The sequence below is a fragment of the Diorhabda sublineata genome, chromosome X (genome assembly GCF_026230105.1).
Source record: "Diorhabda sublineata isolate icDioSubl1.1 chromosome X, icDioSubl1.1, whole genome shotgun sequence".
NCBI classification, from domain to species: domain Eukaryota; kingdom Metazoa; phylum Arthropoda; class Insecta; order Coleoptera; family Chrysomelidae; genus Diorhabda; species Diorhabda sublineata.
Window position 1 is genome coordinate 10,385,239 of NC_079485.1, and position 19,670 is coordinate 10,404,908.

Genomic DNA, 19,670 nt, shown 5'->3' on the forward strand with positions numbered 1-19,670 from the left:
ACGCTTTTTATTACAAGCTAGTCCTCAGTGTTTGTAACATGTAATAATAATATCTTCCTGTTAATTTACAGTTATCTTCCTCTTCACTCAACTGCCGATTACAGCTTGGGTATTATTCTCGGTGCTTTTCTTTAAAACTATCAACAGTTTGCGAATAGTAAAGTAAATAGTAACAATAGGTTTAGTTATGTCTGTAACGCTAAAAAGATCAAATCGGCAGAATCATTCGTTTTATAGATCAAAACTTAGTGCTGAAAATAGAAATTTGGAGCTGTTACAGGTGGACCAAAAATGAGAACACTGCTTTTAACTAATCTAGCAGTGTACCGCTCGTGACCGCACTATGAGACAATTGCAGCGAGAAGCACATGAACTAATAATTTAGTGCTGCCTTCATAAGTTAAATAATTGTTTTAAAAAGACTTTTTTCGGTTTTTAATCGTTATTCTTAGACAGCTAAAATTGTAAGTTTGTCTTGTTTACTTCTATGGTTGTATGGATCTTTGTTTTGTCTGTGACTAACATGTACTTTCCGTACAACGTATTTCCAAATTTCTTTATTCTTTCATGTTCTCAGTTGCTTAAGATAGACTTGATACGGAATAAAGTAGTGAGTAATTGCCTTTAATACCAAGCTTGAGATGCTCATTCATAGTGTAATGAACAAATCCGTGATATGGATTATGGAACTGGAAGCGTGACGAAACGCTTCAAGAAAACGAGGTAGACATTCACTGATTTTTCGGATTCGCTTATCCATCAGCACCAGAGAACATGATGAAATGTTTGGGTATCCAGGCATCCACTGATGGCCTGCGTGACTATCATATTCGGAGGACGCTTACATTAACCCATCCCAAAAACCTTAGTAGATGTCCTCACTGCTGCTCTTGAATATGAACCAGTCACGACGGCTTCAACAAAATCAGAACCATACATGAAGAGGGTGACTATATTTTAGAGTGTAGTACTGATATTTGATATAAATACCCGATGTTTATCGAAGTCAAGACGGAAGAATATTGGAACAAACTAGATCAATACTTAAACAATATGTTTCGTTCTTTATTTGTGAAAAACTTCATAAAAACGAATGACTGAAAAGAGTTTGGAGAATTGGGTTTTTGATTTCTAGTTCAGTAAAAAAACCCGCGATACGTTTACACAAACAATGGTTGCTTTACCAACTATCGTATCGCAATCGGGTGTATTTATTCGATAAGATATACGTATAGTGTAGTAGAAAGTTGTGTTAGTCAGATGACCGACAAAATTTGTAACTTATATATCCATGTTTTTATTTGTTAATCACATAATGCAATTAATCCTGCTGATCTGGCGAAAATTGGAAGGGATTGAAACTCTGTAATCACTTGTTCATTTCAGTTTTTCAGCTCTTAATATTTTTTTGTCAAGACTAGTGCACTGGTTCCCGGTACCTAGTTTTTCATTTCTTTGTTTTTTGTTAGCCTATATATTTCGATAACAGATTCATGATTTATTGTTTCTGAAATATTTTCCATTGAACTTGCTTTATTGATAATTTTATATATATATATATATATATATATATATATATATATATATATATATATATATATATATATAATATTATCAATAAAGCAAGTTCAATGGAAAATATTTCATAATATATATTACTTTATTGTAAATTCTCTGACTATTCCTAGACATTTTTACAGATGGTTACGGAAATACCGGAAAAATTGAATTTCACAGTCACGTAAGATTCATAAATATTCAGTTTTTCTCTCAACTCAAAATATTCCAAACTCATTTAGCGTGTAATATTCATTAGTAAACCCCAGTGATTCATTCACGAGTTGGAATTTTAAATGTATTTTGTATCAAGTGTTATCTACTTACCAGAAAATTGAATTTTGTTGAAAAGAAAATGTCCGTCAGTTTGTTAGTTCTTATTAATGATGTGTGAGTGAGGTAGCAGATTTTTTGAATTTATAATGCATTCCTGTGTTCAATACTTACACCCTTAACTGGTACTATATGACTCTAAGCTGGCATTTTTCTATTTTATTATTATTATTATATATTTATACATAAAAACCACAAATTTTATTATTAAAGATATAAAGGTATAACAAAAATTGAAATATTTATATTCAAATAAAGTTCTAAGCAATGAGAAAGACATAATTTGAACAAACCTATTATAACTACTCACAGAAAACTGTACTTCTAATCAGTTTCTCTTATGCGAAAATATTATAAAAAAAATTGAAAATAAATAGAAAGGACATCAAAACATTTCTGGTTTTTTAAAATTAGAGCGCTTAACAGGTCTGTCAAGTCAGCGGGCCAACTTATAAGACAATAAATTCAGACAAGATCAAAAACAACCGTTTTTGCCATGAAATTCCCAAAATTTGCCGTTAATTCCTTTTAAAAATAATGGGGTAGCGCGCTAACTTGGATTACGAGATAGCGGGCTACCACCAGAAATATTGCTTTCTTTAGTATAACACTGCACAAGAAATATTGATAATTGCCTTTTCAGTTCGCTAGTTCGAAAACATACCATACCCAAAAGGAAATAAAGGTGTTTCTCTTGCTTAACTCTTGCGTAACTTTTCATATATGTAGTGGATATACAGAAACAATAACTTCCTCATTTTTATCATGCCTTCTCCCTGTTCCTCCCCATATATCAGCATGCCCCGACATCGGGATTCGTATGTTCTTGAATGGCAATTGAAGCGACAATTATCTATGCTTTGCGTTTAAATTTCTTTACAGAAGCAATATTCCAGGAAGTGGCTAGCTAACTTAACTATCAATGTAGCGAGCCACACCCGCAATATTGCTTCCCTATGTAAGGAAATTGCGGCGAAATTGCGAAAATGCGGCCCGGTGTCGGCAATGTTTTCTTGGACGGCAACTATCTATGTAATTAGTTTCAGTTTTTGCAAAAAGGAGAGCCATATTCTACGGAGTGGCCCGCTATCTTGATACTAAAGTTGCGGGCTACACCACTACTTTTAAAATTTCACGGTAAAAAACTACATAAAAATGGCAGTTTTTGAGCTTGTTAAAATTTATTTTTTTATAAGTTGGCCTGCTATCTTGACAGACCCGCAATTAAAAGCAGTTTATCTTCTAACCACTCGTCTATCAGTTTAGGAATGGAATTTGCGGATTTGGGTGATAAGATTTCGTATGTCATCTGTAATTTTTGCAGATTACTATGATACGATGCATATTCAATGTAAAAATTGCAAATATATTGACACATTTATGGATAATAGCTGAAGGCCAATCAATAACGTATTCATATCAGGACCATTGGCATTACTGGGATAAATGGAAGAAATCATTAATACAGTGGTTCCCCTACTGGTCTCGTTTTAAAAGGAAGAAATTATGAATATGTATATCACTTTTGTGTCTCCAGTATTACAACGCGAGTAACGCTTTTCTTCAATGAGTATGCTACGACGAAAACCTGTTTTATCTGTGGTTGTATTTCTGGCGGATGCATATAAGGATTTTATCGAACATGAAACGACTTGAAATGGCTTAACAATTACTTTCTTTGTTACCTAGAATGAAACTATCATTTCTAAAATATATAAAGACGTTGTATAAATAACACATAAAGCATTTTTCTGCCAGTGTTCAGGATTCTCGAATACTAGAGGAGTAATTATTGCCCAAAATCGCTAAAATGACATAAAATCCGTTCCTTCGCCATTTGTAGTAAACAGATTGTGGACATCTACGATATCATTTGACATTTGACATGAGTACAGGGGTGTAGAGCAATAATCCCAAAAACGCATGTAATCTTATCTACATCTACTTACTCTGAAGTACTCTTTTTCTTTTATATTTATCTTACAAACATTCTGGTTTTAATAGAACGATGTGTCGCTGGAAGGTATACAATTTGATATTGCGCAAAATATATTAACCCTTCTTTGGTATTTTGAAATTTGCTTCCTAGCTCCAAATGTTTTTTTGAGTAACCATTTGTTGGTAAAAGATATCCTTTTCAGAGTCATGGTTACAAAGTATAAAATTTCTTCCTTCTCAGATTCACATCACTAATCGTTTCGTTAAATCATTCATTACAAATTTGTATCTGAAATATTGAGGGATTTTGAAGAACTAGCGATAATTGTTATTTCAATCTATTACATTAAATCTCAGTCTTTAAGGGTCGGAACTCAGTTACCCAAAACTTAACAATAACCGATTTTTAAGGACTCAAATGAAGCAAATGAATCTTATAGATCCCGTGACCAAACTTAACGGTTAATAAGAATTGTTATTGAGATGAATGGAAATATCTTAAGTTTCCTTGAAATCATTAAAAAAAAAGAAAATACAATACAATTACAAAAAATCAATCTAGAATCAATATTATTTCAACAAAAAGAAGTTAGCGAAGATAAAAGATTAATTTACTCGTGTAAATTTTGATAAAAAAATGAAAATACAGTACTAAACGATACTCATGATCTATTTGAGATACATAGCTTTGACAACTATTTTTAATATATTCAAATAATGATCATAGTATTTTCGAATATAAAAACTTTTACAATGTCCTATCCTAAGGCGTTCACCTGTCATGATACTTAAATCAATACATCAATAAATAATCCGTCGAGAAAGTAGACAATAATTAATTAATTACATTACAAAACACAACTGAATTTTGATCTATTTTTTAAGAAATTTATGTATACCTGTTCAACATACAGAGTGAATGAATAAATAAATAAATAATGACGACAAAAGTGATCTATATTTCCGAAAATAGAGAGTTCATAAGTTTTATTATGACTGATGCTCTCAAATATGTATATAAATTATATTATGGGTTCAGATGTTAGAGTTCACTGAAAAATGTATCGAAGTGGATACAACTTATGTAATTTGATATTCAGCAGTAGGGTTAGAAGAATGTGTACCAATTTTGGCGTAACCATTTCTATTTCTTGGCTATTTAACGATTCGCGCTTCAACAGGAGACATACCATATTCAGTAGATTCGAAAATCAATATGGTTAATTGCGGTCTAGATATGAATACTATTTCATTTAGTCTCTACTCCGTGTATATATTATGTACATTAGCATACTATCCATAAAAGCAAATAAAGGACATGCTTTCGTCAAAGAAATGAAATAGCTACCAATCGGTTAAACTCAAAATTATTTCATAGAACAGTTACAGTTTAGGTTTAATTTCATTGGATTTTATACGCATGTAATATTAATTACCAGCTTCGAACTGGTTTGGGTGGGTCGGACAAGTGAACTGGATCGTAAACATGAATATTGGCCATGAGTAAAGAGATTGTTATATATAAAATAATATATGACTAACTAATAAACTCTCGCCAGAACGATTTCCGGTGAAGCAAGCAATCACAGTCACTTTTTTAGTACTTAAATTGTCATTACAACTTTTAAAATGAATATATTGCAATACCATAATATGCAGTAATCGTTTCGCAAATAGGTAAAGCCAAAATAATGTAGCAGAGTTTCATCCAAAATTCACTGTTCCTTCCACTGAGAAAATTTTTCAAATTAAATATTGCTAGTTACTGCTTTATAATACGTTCTGCTTTGTGAAGATTTATAGATCAGCAAAGTATGTATTATAACGATAGCGGTTGTTTTGCATTCACAATAGCTTTGGATGATTAAATGTTTTTATAAAGATATTTACGGTACAATACTTAGCGGACCGATATGTGAAATTAGAATTCTCAATTTTCCATCAAAAGTTTAAAAAACTGTATGAGAAATGCGAAAATAACTCTTCAAATGTTTTTCTCATTTAATATCTTCTTCAGTCAGACATTAACATCATAATAAGAATAAACATACTAGATGCATACACAATATAGGCCGGTTCAGATAGAAGATTCCGATTTCCGAAGTCGTTCAGTTGGTTTCTGGATTTATTAAGTGGGTCGATGAAAATACTCATGAATGTGAGACTCGCCAAAAACAACTTCACTTTGCATTTGTAGTAAATAAAAGGCAAAGAAAAATTTGTTCAATGACAATTTTTCTATGGACAATTCATTCATACAAATGATTTCTTGTTATTCAACAACTTTTGCACATTTTTATAATACTTATGTAACAAATACGTAGAATTATTTTAGCTATCGGACCTATGTGCACCTCAAAACATTCATATATTAAATTAGTATATGACTTATCAAATCGAAAATACCAAGTACCACATGAAAAGATTTATTGATATTACGATGTTTCGTATTGAATAACACAATTTTCATTGTTATAGTATATCAGTCATCAACTTGTTGGTGTATAGATTTTAATTTGTCCGATTTCATACCGGTTTTACCCGTCTCTCCGCTAAATTATAGAGTCTGAAAGTGCTATTTCATACAAAGTTACCTGCTTAAAAATACATCAGTCCAGTCAAATTTAACTTGATCTTATCAAAGCTACTTATTATATATAATATATTAATCAAATTTATAATTGTCTATTATTTTATTACCTTGAATATCTAATTGGGACGAATTATGGATAATTGTGATGGGTTAAAAACAATTCAAATATTTTCATTATAACATGGTTTTTTCTATATAAATATAATTTTAGAACAATAACTTATTGAAGTTAACTTTTAAATTTATTATTTGTAACGAAAATTAATTTTCGAACTGAGAGAAACATTTGGAATTTGTATTTGTGGCCCTTACTAATATTTTTTCCATTTCGGTGTCATTTTTTAAAATTAGATTTTAATTGTCAATCCATGCCCTGATTTCCCCTCGATTACATTAATTGAGAAGATATGGAATCTTCCAAAAGAGAAAACAATGAAAAAAAAAAGATAAAGAGGATATTTTTGAAGGGCAATTGGAGGAATGGTCAATTTTATTATTTCAATAGAAAATCAAAGTTTACATCGCAGGATAAGGTAATGTCTCTATTTAAAAAGTCATACTATTTTATCGAGCCTTCGAATACAGCTAAAATAAGATAATACATTAAAGGCCTCAAGTTTTTTTGTTTATTTATGAATTCATTGTCTAAACTAATACTCAAACTATTTTAAAGAGAAAGTTTAATGTACCCATTTTTATTCTTATAAGAATTCCTCTTCACGTAATTGATTATCCTGCCAACCGTTTTTTTAGTGTGATAGATAAACATTGTCAAGAAACTCTTCTGGAATACATTTGAAGGAAATTATAATTTATGTTGTCGGTTAGCTCATCGAACTAACCTCAATTTAACAGTGGCGTTTTATTTCTAGTCGTATATATGAAAAACAGATTACTACAAAGGCGATCCTCCATAACAAAGCAAATACAAAAAATTTTGCGATTCAAGTTATTGAAAAAGAGTATTCAAAATGGCATAATTTATAGATGTTGAATTTACCTTTCAGAAAAATCTTGCCATAATGTGTAAACACATTCTTTTTGTCTCATTTGCTGCCGATATGAAGTACATGCAGAAAGACAAATTTCAATTCAATTGCAGTATTATGTCCAAAAACTGGACATAATACTGCAGTTAGATCAGCTCAACTCTTATACAAAATAATTAATAAAACAGTAAAATCTAATACAATATTAATCAAATAATATTCATTGCCTTGTCACTAGGTCTTAATGTCACGCATAACACTTGACTGTAAGTTTAAATAATAAATACCTGACTATATGGTAATAAAGAAAACTATGAGTTATTTATAAGAAAACTAAATTACACTTAGACATAACTTATTCATACGATAACTGTAAAATAATTTAGGCATTGTCGAGGCCAGTGTTTTAAGCACAGATTAGAAAATTGTATTCAATTTTTATATTGAAAAAGTTTAAAAAACTATTGCTTCAAGAATATATCAGCATAGTTCCCAAATAATTTCTGTTCTTTTTTACAATCTTTCAAGTTGTTATACAATAATGTGTAGATAATACATTATTCAGTACTGCACATAATTTATTATTAAGACGTTTTGTTTAATTTAATTTTGTAACTCTTTACAGTTACAAACCATTGTTTCATAAGTACTGTGAAAATAAACTAAACGTTAAGTAAATAATCTTGAGGTTAGTAAATCTGTAATTGCTGGTTATAAATGAAGTGGAATTGTTTCAGACTTAAGGTATATATTATATATATATATATATATATATATATATATATATATATATATATATATATATATATATATATATTCAACTCATTTTATCTAAGAAGTACTGAACTTTTTTATCAATGAAAGACGTCTTTAATTGTTTTACACAATGAACTTTAACAATTATATTTATTTAATACTACATATTCAACATATTTACTTCACAGCGCCATTGCAATAGGAAATCATAAATTTTTTAAGGTTAATCATAATAAAATCTGAGCGTAAATAATTGTAACCATTTAAAAAAAGTTTTTTAGAGGTTATTCAATAGCAATTAAAATTATGACACCTGAAACCATATGCTAAGAATATCATGTTAAAAATTTGAGTCGGTTACGAGGTCACAATAGTTAATATTTCATATATAATTATCTTATTTCATGCCTTGGCTATTGAAACCTTAAAGTTACGAAATGAAAATATGCGAGCTTTCAACTTCAAATCGGTACTCGATATGTTTTTAATTGAAATAACAATTTATCGTAATGCAACGTGATTTAATTTACATATTTTGCACGAACACATATACATTCAATTTTTTTGTTAATTCAGTTAATATATTACACATATTATATTAGTCGATTTTACTCAAAACTTTTATGAATGGATTATTCGAAAAGAAGTCATGCGTAATTTTTTAAAATAAAACGTAATTCAAATGATCTATTTCTCTAAAAAATAACTTTGAACATTTTTAGAAGAATTTTTGTCATTTATTATATTTTGACCTCTAATTATTATTCTAAATTATTCACTTCTTGACTTCCCAATTTGAATAAAAAGCAAAATGGTTGTTAAAACATAGATATTTTTTATTTACATTCTTAAAATCAACAAATATTTTATAGGAATTTAAAAGGTAACTACATTCTCGAGCCGAATCAGTTTTCCCGACAAACCCACTTTTTTTGTATTTTTATAAAAATGCTAGATAGATAATAATAAATGCTAATGACTTTTGTGTCTACAACTTTTTTCGAGTAATGGGTTTCCCGCCTAAATTTAAAACAGAAAAATGGAAGACTTAGACGGCGAGGATGTTCCTCTAATAAATTTTTTGAGTCTTCTTTTTGACGCTTTTCTTCGTTATGCGTTGTGTTAAATTATATCCAAAGCATTCTTTGTGTCGATTATTTTGGCATTTGTGCCACCTTCTAGACATATTTCTTCCAAATTACGATGAGATAAATTGAGAACACAATTCAAATGAGAAATTACTAGTACCGGTGTTCCTTAATAGCGACAAATCACACCGAAAGCTATAGGGAAATGGGACGTGATATAAAAATTGGTTTCTAAGATCCAGTCGCTTGGTACTTTCACCAAAAGAAGGGGATTGGATATTCCATCAATAGCTTAATAAGTCGTTTTGGAGTCGTTTGGCATCTGCCGATATTATTATTTTTATAAAGCAAAAATATTTTATTCATTTACCAGAAAAGCAAAAGAACAAAAAAATAAACGAATTATGAAGTTTGTAAAATGTGCTGCTTCAAATTGAATATAAAAGACCACACAATGTTCAACCACAAATCAATTATGGAGCGAAAAAAAAAGAGAAGAACTAGATACCTGCAACCTACATAATTCAATGGAATAGATGTGTATTGATTCTGAGAATAACTTTCCTTGAAAATATTTTTGTATCATGAGCTATTTATCATTATTTATTTAAATTTAAATACGAAAAATATTCAGGACAATATTGAAAACACACATTACAGTTTTGAATTTTAAAATAATTTAGGAGTGAATGACAGAGTACCACATAAGTTTTCATTGACTTATTTTATTAACGAACTACGCCTTAAACAAGCAAATGATACTGTAAAAGGAATCGTTCTATTATGCAAAGACAGATTATACAACCCACACTGATCTAGTAAATCCCATAAAAGATGTATTCATCTAAGAGGTGTATTTATATTCATCTGGTTTGCCGTTGCATTACAAGACGATTAGGATAAATTAGCAATATAATTACCCAAATCGTTTATCAACTCATTTTTTACAAAATACATTTTATCGTGGATAATAAGAGTGTGATAAAGTGGGGAGAAATAATAAAGTTAAAACTATTGCCTATACATCTATCTTATATTAGTACATTCCTAGTTCCAATGGAAATGTGGTCCGTGAAAACTACTTTTAGATCATTCTTTTAATTCGAATTGACCATTGGATAAGAGCAAACAATTCCCTTATACGTATAATAACTAAAAAGGCGCGATCAAGTCCCTTTCCCTATGCTAGCACCATTGATACTATTGAGTTAAAGCTAGTAACAAATTTACCATCGAAATATATGAATGCTTCAAGAGAACATGTGCGCGCGCGCGTGTGTGTGTGTGCGTGCGTGTGTGACCTACCACCGCAGTTTGACAAAAACTCTGCAAAGAGGAAGTTTAAACGACGTTGGCAAAATACCAAATCACCTGAAAGCAAACGTAACTTAAATGAACTAACTAAGGAACTGAAGGATCTAATCAGAAACGTCAACAATTTGGAAATATCCAGTCCAAATGAAATAAATGAAAAATCTTTATGGAAAGCTAATAAAAACTTTGACCAGCCTATTCGACAACCTAATGGAGATTGGGCAAAGAGCTGCCAGATGTAGCTATGAAATTCATTACTCTCATTCTCAATGCTATTCTAAGACTGAACTACATTCCGTCGCAAAGTAGCACAAATCATACTCATTCGTAAACCTGGCAGACCGCTCGACAACACACATCGACCAATCAGTCTGCGGCCAGTTTTGTCAAACATACTTGACTACCAGTTTGGATTTGGTCACTAACACTCAACAATACAACAAGTACTAGACTAAATGAAAAAAAAAAAAAAAATAGGAATAGCCTGAAATACAAACGTTACTGTTCGGCTGCTAATACTTAAGCCTTATTTAACAAATAGGATCTATCGAGTTAGTTATCAAGATGAATTTCATCGCTACATTTTATAACAACTGGTGTGCAACATGGTAATGTGCTGATCCGCGTGCTATGACTGATCCACACATACGATCTCCCTTATAACTGCCCACACAACAGTTGCTATTTGTGCCGATCACACTGTAATATTCTCATCCCAGTCATGGCCTCAACATATCTGCAACACCATGTATACATAATCCAACATTGACTAGAAACATGGTGCATAAAAGTCAATGAATCTGAATTTATCCACGTAACCTTTTCACTGAGAATACCATGAATTAGGTTGAACTCCTAAACGATTGGTGATATCCGTAGTAAAAGGATATCAACCATATTGAGAACTACACTGTTTGACGAGAGTTTTGATAACGACTTATAGTCTTCAGAGACCGAAGGTAAACTGAGAATGATAAGTTGATTATCGAAATGCACGTCAGACAGATTCACCCGATGCCAATATTATTGATGGAATTGATTCATACGATATACATAAAAAAAATTGTATTTACTCAAATTGGATTATCATTACTATATTGAAAATCACAAGACATAGCAAGACGATTAAGTTAAAAAAAATAAATAAAACACAATTTTGAGTATCGTTTGTGTTATAATCACCTTTCCTTCAAAGAATCGAAAATTGAAGTATTCTAGAATTATGAACTAATATAGGATACATCGTTTATACGAACTTATATATTAAAAATGACAAACGGGAATAAAATGAGTAATTCGGTAGTCCACATTTAAATTTTTCGCAAATGGAAAAACAAAAAGTTATGTATGCTTTTCGAAATTCGATATGAATAAAAATGACACATAAGACTGGTGAGGAATTTCGAAATAATTCAGAATAACACTCCTAGAATTCATTATTTTATTCTAAGGCGACAAATAAATGGTAATAAGAAGTGGCGGCAAATCAAAATCTGTTCACAAGACCACAAAAAATCCTAAGATCAAACTATGAACTAATATCAAATAGCAACAAGTTTAAATAAGTATAATATTTAATTGAAGATGTCTCATAAAGTTCTAACTGTACTTTATGTAACTTAAACTTTTTTATTCTTTAATAAGCACATTAGTTTGAGGATCATATTTCGGATTTAGTAAGACATTAACTGTTTATGAAGAGTCTACTTTTTGTATTATCGGCAATATACAATTTCGAAGAAGCCACATTTGCAAAAAATAACAATAACAACTACTTATATATTACATAACAATTTTTGATGAATTTTGAAAAATATATATCTGATTACTTCAACATAACATTCTATTTGTTTGTCCTGTAACGAATGGTTAGGTTTTTGATAAATAAGTAACTTATTCATAAATGTATTTCAATTCTTAGACCATTTAATAATATCCAAAAGGAAATACACTTACATAATTATACATAAAATTACCTAATTGTCTACCTAAAATAACTTGTTACAAAAATCATTTAGCGTGAAATTTCTATTGTTAAAAAATGTCAATTTCCATGTAGTTTATTATATAGTCAATTCGAAAAGTGAAGTTTAAGGACATTTCAAGGATTTTCATAAAAAAGTAAATGTTTTTCAAGGAAAAGTTCTGCGAATGAATTACTTACGTTTTCGAGGAACAATTTTCCAGGCGTTCAAAGATCGCTTGATATATCATTACTAATTCTAAGCATCAACTAAAAAACTCACCTTTTCTTGTATAATCCTGCACATCGGTTTGTAGGAGTTAGTTCCGCACACAAGATATTTTCCAGGAGCTGTGGGGACCAATATCCTGATATAATTTTGGCAATCATCTTCTGTCTTCCCCTTTAAAATACAGAGTTGATTGTAGGCCTCTGAGGACGGCCAGTATATTGTATTGTCTGTACGTTGTGTAAAATCGTACAGTGACAAATTGTAAACTTGGTTCCTTCCTCCTAATAAAATAGTACTTTCGTCTTGATACAAGACAGTAAAGTGATCGACTTGCGATGTATTACCCCTAAATGATATACTAGATAGTTTGTTGGCATTATTGACCAATTTTGTGCTTGTGTTTGGCAACCATCCATGACCAATTTTGATAAAATATATTAGTATTAAAGATAAAATTTTTAGATGGATTTTTGAAAGGCACGTGAAGGCACTAGACGACATTTTGGTATTGACTGATTGTGTTCACTTTTGTAGCGTCATTTTTCCACCATTCTGGTCCTGAAAAGAACAATGATATTAATATTATGTTGATGTTTCTACACGATATAAAATATTAATATATATCAATATGCAATACAGATTCGGTGAAATTTATCAACACTTTTCTAGATACTTTGTATTCTTGGAAATAGTTTTTAATTAGAAGTTCATTCCTAACATTCACAACATGTATTAATTTTCTAGGAAAATTATCTAAAATTAAATTCGTTTATGTATTCAAAAATATCCAACCATAAATGTTTACTTTGGCCAAATGTAAACGCGAGTACTAATTTTTAAAACTATAAAGATATATTAAACATTTTGAAATAAACTACTTTTATAGATTCCAAAGTATCTTTGTCCTATCGTTTCATACAACAAAAATTGTCAGTATTAGAAATTTTTAACTTTCTGAACACACAAAATCGTAGTTTTATTCAGACTCATGAACCGTATAAAGTAGAAACTTTTCACTAGTGGATAAGTAATTCAAGTTCCGTTTCAATTCTCATGCTTGCTAAAATTTTACTCAAAATATGTTTAAAAACGATTATTATCTTTTTTTAAATTGAAAAATGAGGATAACAATATTAAACGTTGGAAAATATGTTTATATAAAGATAAAAATTTGACGTTTCGAATTTATGATATTGACACGTAGCAGTCATCAATTAAATTATTTGTAGTTGTATTAGATTTTACAAAATAGAGCTGTAAAGGTTTTTCTATCATTTATAGCTTTTTCGTTTTGATGAACGTGAATCATTTCTAAAAATTCTCTTTTTCGTGTATTAGATTCCCTTCCAAGAATTTTTGAATCTATGTGTTTTTGATATTTTGTGGTTAGTTAATGCAATTTTATTTTTTATCATATGGATGGAAGTTCAAGTCTTTTACGATTAAAGGATGATGACGACGATGTATTTAGAGAAGGGAAAACAAAAGTGAAACAGATACAAATAGGATACAGAAATAGTTGGAACCTTTTAATGTGTTTTTGTCGACGATTCAGTCTTATTCTCTAAAAATAAAGAAGAATTGTAACATATTTATTAAGATGTAAACAAGTATTAAATTTGAAAAAGATAAATATAAATATAGAAAAGACAGTGGGAAAACAAGAAGAAGACCTCAAAATTGAAATAGATGGAATACAGCAAGAAGTGAAGAGTTTCAAATATTTAGGCGTGGTCATATAGAGCAATGGAAATCAAGAAGCAAAAGTGAATGAAAGAATACGCGTACCAATCAAACTTTATTATGCGTTAAACAGAAATTTTCTGGGAAGAAAAGAAATAATAAAAACCATCAAAATGGCCGTGTATAAATCAATAATATATGTCCTTATATATAGTAGCGAAACTTGCTGCTTAGGAGAATAAAAATATATCTTGAAGAGAAACTATGCAAAAATGCCAATTTTTCATAAAAAAACATTAGAATACTTTTTTATGAAAACTCATATCATCCATATCTTTTAAAACGAGTTTGTATAATTCGTCTGACATTGACATTAATATTGAATCATCATTTTTAAACGTCCTTTCTATAACATTTCTATTCCACATATTTATACACATTTACCATATATAAAATCAGTTACCCCTAAACTTTCTGGAATCTTTAAACAACACAATATTAAAATAGCATACAGTAAAACACTTAATATTCAATCCATTTTTACTAAAGTAAAAGTGTTTAAATTGTGAAAAAAAGTACATTAGTCAGTCGAAAACATCACTAATCAGTCGGATAACTTCCCTCAAGGGTGATAGCTAGCAGATTATATCCTGATAGTTGTTCATTAGCGACTCAATACAGGACACAATATGAATTATGAATCTGCCAAAGTTTTGACAACCGAAAAAAACTACAAAAAACGTTTATTTTCAGAAACAACATATATTGCCCAAAATGATCAATGCATTAATAAGAAAACTGATTTAAATAACCTTAGTGTAATTTATAAATATCTTTTAGATTTCGAAAAAACATTTTCTATAAAAAATCAATGCTATTAACAACCAACTAACCTCACCTAACCTATAAATTTCAACTCCACTTATAACGACCTAACCTATAAAATTTATTGTCATTTATATTCTAGCCAATGAATATTCAACTGCATTCATAACGACCTAACCTATTGAAATTTAATATTATCCATAAATATCCCAATCAATATTAAACATCATCTACTTATCCTTATCTAACCTATAAAAATTCGTCATTCATAATCTAACCAATTAAAAATTAATGAAAACTCCTATAGTAACCAGAATCAATAATTCAATTAATCAATATTTCTATCAACGTCAATTTGAATATTGAATTTTGAATTCTATAAGTTTAAAAATTTTTACAAGCTTTAATAATATCAAAAATCACCGGCAACCTTACTTAATTATTGAAAGTAAAATTATATTATTGTTATACATATTACTTATATTGTATTTGACCATAATTTCAGTCCCAGACTATGAATACTTAAGTATTCAAAAGCTCGGAAAATATATTAAACTTAGTCCACTTTGGTGTTTCATTACCACATTCCCAATAAGAAACCGCTTCTAAACATCTTTGATTTTAGGACTTTTCTGTTTTAAAATTAGTTTTTTAAAAGGTTTATAAAAAATTGGCGTTTCGACTTAACTTCAATCTTTATCAAAATATGATACTTTGGCTCGTTGGTCAAAGATTTCCAGCAATGAATAGGTGATATACATATTTTATTCCAAAATTTTTGCGTTTTCTTTGTTGGTTGGTACTTCTAGGGCCATCCTCGTATTTTAATGTGATAGGTACCACTTGAAGTCTATACAGGTGACAGTCGGAATAGAGTCTCTAAATGAGATTTTCTATGGAACAGAAGGGTTATTCTAGCATCCACTATAGTTTGAGGGTCGGTGACGGTTGTACACTTCATACTTCAATACTGATAGATATTTAATCATTTTTAGGGAATGCCATGATGGAAGAAACTTTGTACTCGTGGGAGGATTCTATATTTCAGCAAGACGGGGATGGGTGCCATACGTCAATAAAAGACAGAGTCAAGAATAACTTTTAGAATGGGTTTCAACCAGCTCTATCGCCCATAGAAACTCTATGGCTTAAACTGAAAAAATACTTACGTCCAGCAAGATCAGTGATAATTGAAAGCTAGGCTTCGAGAAATATGCGATGGAATCATAGGACAACATGACAAGAACTTGAAAACACATTATTCAGGAGAGAATCCATGACGTTATCAAAGCTAAAGGCAATTTAATGCAAAGGTAACGTTTCGTTAATGTTTGTGAAAGGTTGTTCGTTTAAACTTTACTTTTCTATAATTATTATTCCTTTGAAATAAGTTGTAAACTAATTTAAAACTGTTAGCAAAATGATGAAAAATAAATTTTTCACGTATTTACAGAATTTCTACTTTTTAAATATTATTCTATAAAAATATTAGAGTTGAACTTCTCTCCCCACCGTCAATGTCGTTTAAGGAGGTGACAATTGCTGCCAGAACATATTATCGCATCATTTTTTTACACGAAATTCGTGCAATTCTGATTTCAAACGATAGTAAATGAAACGTTCTATTGCATGTATGTTTTAAATCTTATTCACTTAAGAAAATTAAACATTCTTGCGCGAATGAAGTTAATTAACGGTGCATAAAACTGTTACTGACGCTGTAGCTTAACTGAGTTGGCTATAATTAAGACTCAATTCATATTTTGAAATGACCACCTCATCTTTTTTGCATATTACAATACAATTTGAAAATTTGTGTAACTTTTTAACCATAATTTAGTATCATTTCATTAATATTTCTTACAATATTAATGCTTATTTTCTTGTAGCTTAACTGAGTTGGCTATAATTAAGACTCAATTCATATTTTGAAATGACCACCTCATCTTTTTTGCATATTACAATACAATTTGAAAATTTGTGTAACTTTTTAACCATAATTTAGTATCATTTCATTAATATTTCTTACAATATTAATGCTTATTTTCTTGCAATTTGTCCAAGTTTCAGTTAAACTGACGTCTTTGGATTTAATCTAGTATCTCTATATAATGTCATACGATCCATATCTACTATATTACTAAATATCATTCAATGACGTATATTCAAACTATTAGTTTCGGGTGTTTTACTGCTTCAATCTCGAATCGTCTTATTTGTGTGCTTTGATATTTTTTACTCTATCACGGCTACCAATGACTTGATTTTTTTTATCTCTCATAACTTTTTGTGTTTTTTTTTTCCTTTGAAATATTTTATATCTTTAGCAACAATACCGAGGTGATCGGCATCTTTCATTATTATTTCTACTATCAAACAGTGTAAATTAAAATCAAATATTTAGGTAAGTCCAACGAAGTTAATATAAACATCGATGGTTTTTTAGTCATTTCTGAAAATGGAATATGCTTCCTTCGCACTTGTCAGGTATCCCTACCATTGTTTATCCTATGTTATTTAATACTTAAAGTCAATAATATTTATCAACTAACGTTTCTAAAAGCACATAACAAAATACTTTTAAAAGTTAGATTTCCTGTTCACTTTTTACAGTGTTTTTTTTTTGAGAACACGGTTTTCACTTCGTTCGTTTATTTATGTAATTTACATACCATTTACATGAATTTCCTACTTAATAAATCCATAACAATAAGCAACAAAAAGAAATATGAATAGATAAGTAGGTGTATGAAAAGAAATTCTGATCTGTTATTTCGCATTTTTTCTATATCTTAAATACAACCCTGTAAAAATAAACGGCATATTATATCTGAGATCTCCAGTTACAACGATTTTGCTTTCAACTACAGACAAGTGTTTCCCAAATTTAAGCAAGATGTTCACCATTTCTTTAAAAGTTATTTTAAAATTTAATAAGCCAAAAGGCTCTTTGTGAGGTATCTGGACCTAAAATAGATAAATTTATTAAAAGGCCAGTCTCACAGAATTTGAAACATATTTCGCATTTGAAAACTAAATCTTGTTTTCCCACGGTAGGAAAAAATATCGTTACTAGTCATTCAACTGCTGTGAGGGTGGTTATTGAAAGTTCTTAGACGGTTCAGGGCGATTGAAAAGGCAAAACGCTAAGAAAATTGGTTCCGTGAAGAAAGGCGGATTGTGATTCGATTTTTATGGGTACAGTCGGCATCGTTTCTGATTTTCAATGGCGTATTTCCGCTAGGTTATCCGATGAGCCTTGTGCTGCACGAATAATGTGGATTCTGATGGGCAGCGCACAGATCACATCATTTCCGGAGACCAAAATAGGTTTTATAACTTCAGCCCCACGAAGAGTGAAATAAAGAATGGAAACACGTAAGACAAAGGAATTTAAGGCTACATCCTTTGCCGGTAAGTTACAACAACCATATTTCGAATTCATACGGTGTTATCCGGATTAATTACTTGAAACATGACCAGACAATTAACTCGTTATTGACTACGCAAGTCTATTCCAAAAGGCCGAATATGTGGTGTGAAGGTGTCACTCTTGTACATGACAATGACAGACTCCAGCAACACAGGAATTATTGTGACGGTTCAGGTAAAAATCTAGTGTTACCTCCCATATAGCCCAGATTTGGAACTCAATGACTATTTCCTGTTACCGAGGTTGAAGCAGCACCTTTCCAATGCAAATAATATGGGAAAATTCATCGAGTACTGGCTCAATACACAAGAACCTGATTTTCACCAAGACAGTTCCTTCTTTTATTTTTTTGTCTATTGTTAACAAATATTTCTCTATTCCAATCGTTACCTTTTCTTCTGCCTATCTTTTTGCTCATCCAAGATTAGTACTTTTTCTTACAACAAACATTTTTGCAATTCTGAATGATATCGAGGGCATGGGATTGAGAGGAATGGAAAACCCTCAGTTTTCAAAACAAATGAGACCATAACGTTATTTCTATCATAGGAACGGTCTTTGGATATCTACATAATATGGACGCCTAGTATATTATTGCATGTTTCATCTATTATGATATATTTGCACTTAGTCTTAATTTACCATTTACATGGCTTCAAATTTCTTCAGAAGAAAGGACCGCAGTTCAATGATTTAGTGCATTTCAATAGTAGGAAACAATGTAATACATTTTTGAGCCACACAGATGAACAAAATGTGATAATACAAACAACCTACATACAGACATAAATTAGGCAATGTACACTATAGAATGCTGATCGTACTCGTATAGTTTTTACATAAAATAAACATAGCGGAACATAATCTACCATAGGGGTTTTAAATTATGATGTGACTTTTCTTTCTTTTATAACAACAATTATGTTCTAATCTTGAATAAAAACGAGAATAACCACGTAACATTTT

At 30.2% G+C, this 19,670-nt stretch overlaps 1 protein-coding gene across 3 annotated transcripts in view; it reads right to left on the bottom strand.

The window, feature by feature from the left end:
- LOC130451201 (semaphorin-1A-like) overlaps window positions 1–19,670 on the bottom strand; it is a 233,198-nt gene that overhangs the window by 27,588 nt on the left and 185,940 nt on the right. For all 3 annotated transcript variants that reach the window (XM_056790067.1, XM_056790068.1, XM_056790066.1), the window contains one exon: window positions 12,815–13,321. In XM_056790067.1, coding sequence (XP_056646045.1) covers window positions 12,815–13,264 — 450 coding nt within the window. In that variant the 5' untranslated portion in view covers window positions 13,265–13,321. The remainder of the gene's footprint in view (window positions 1–12,814; window positions 13,322–19,670) is intronic.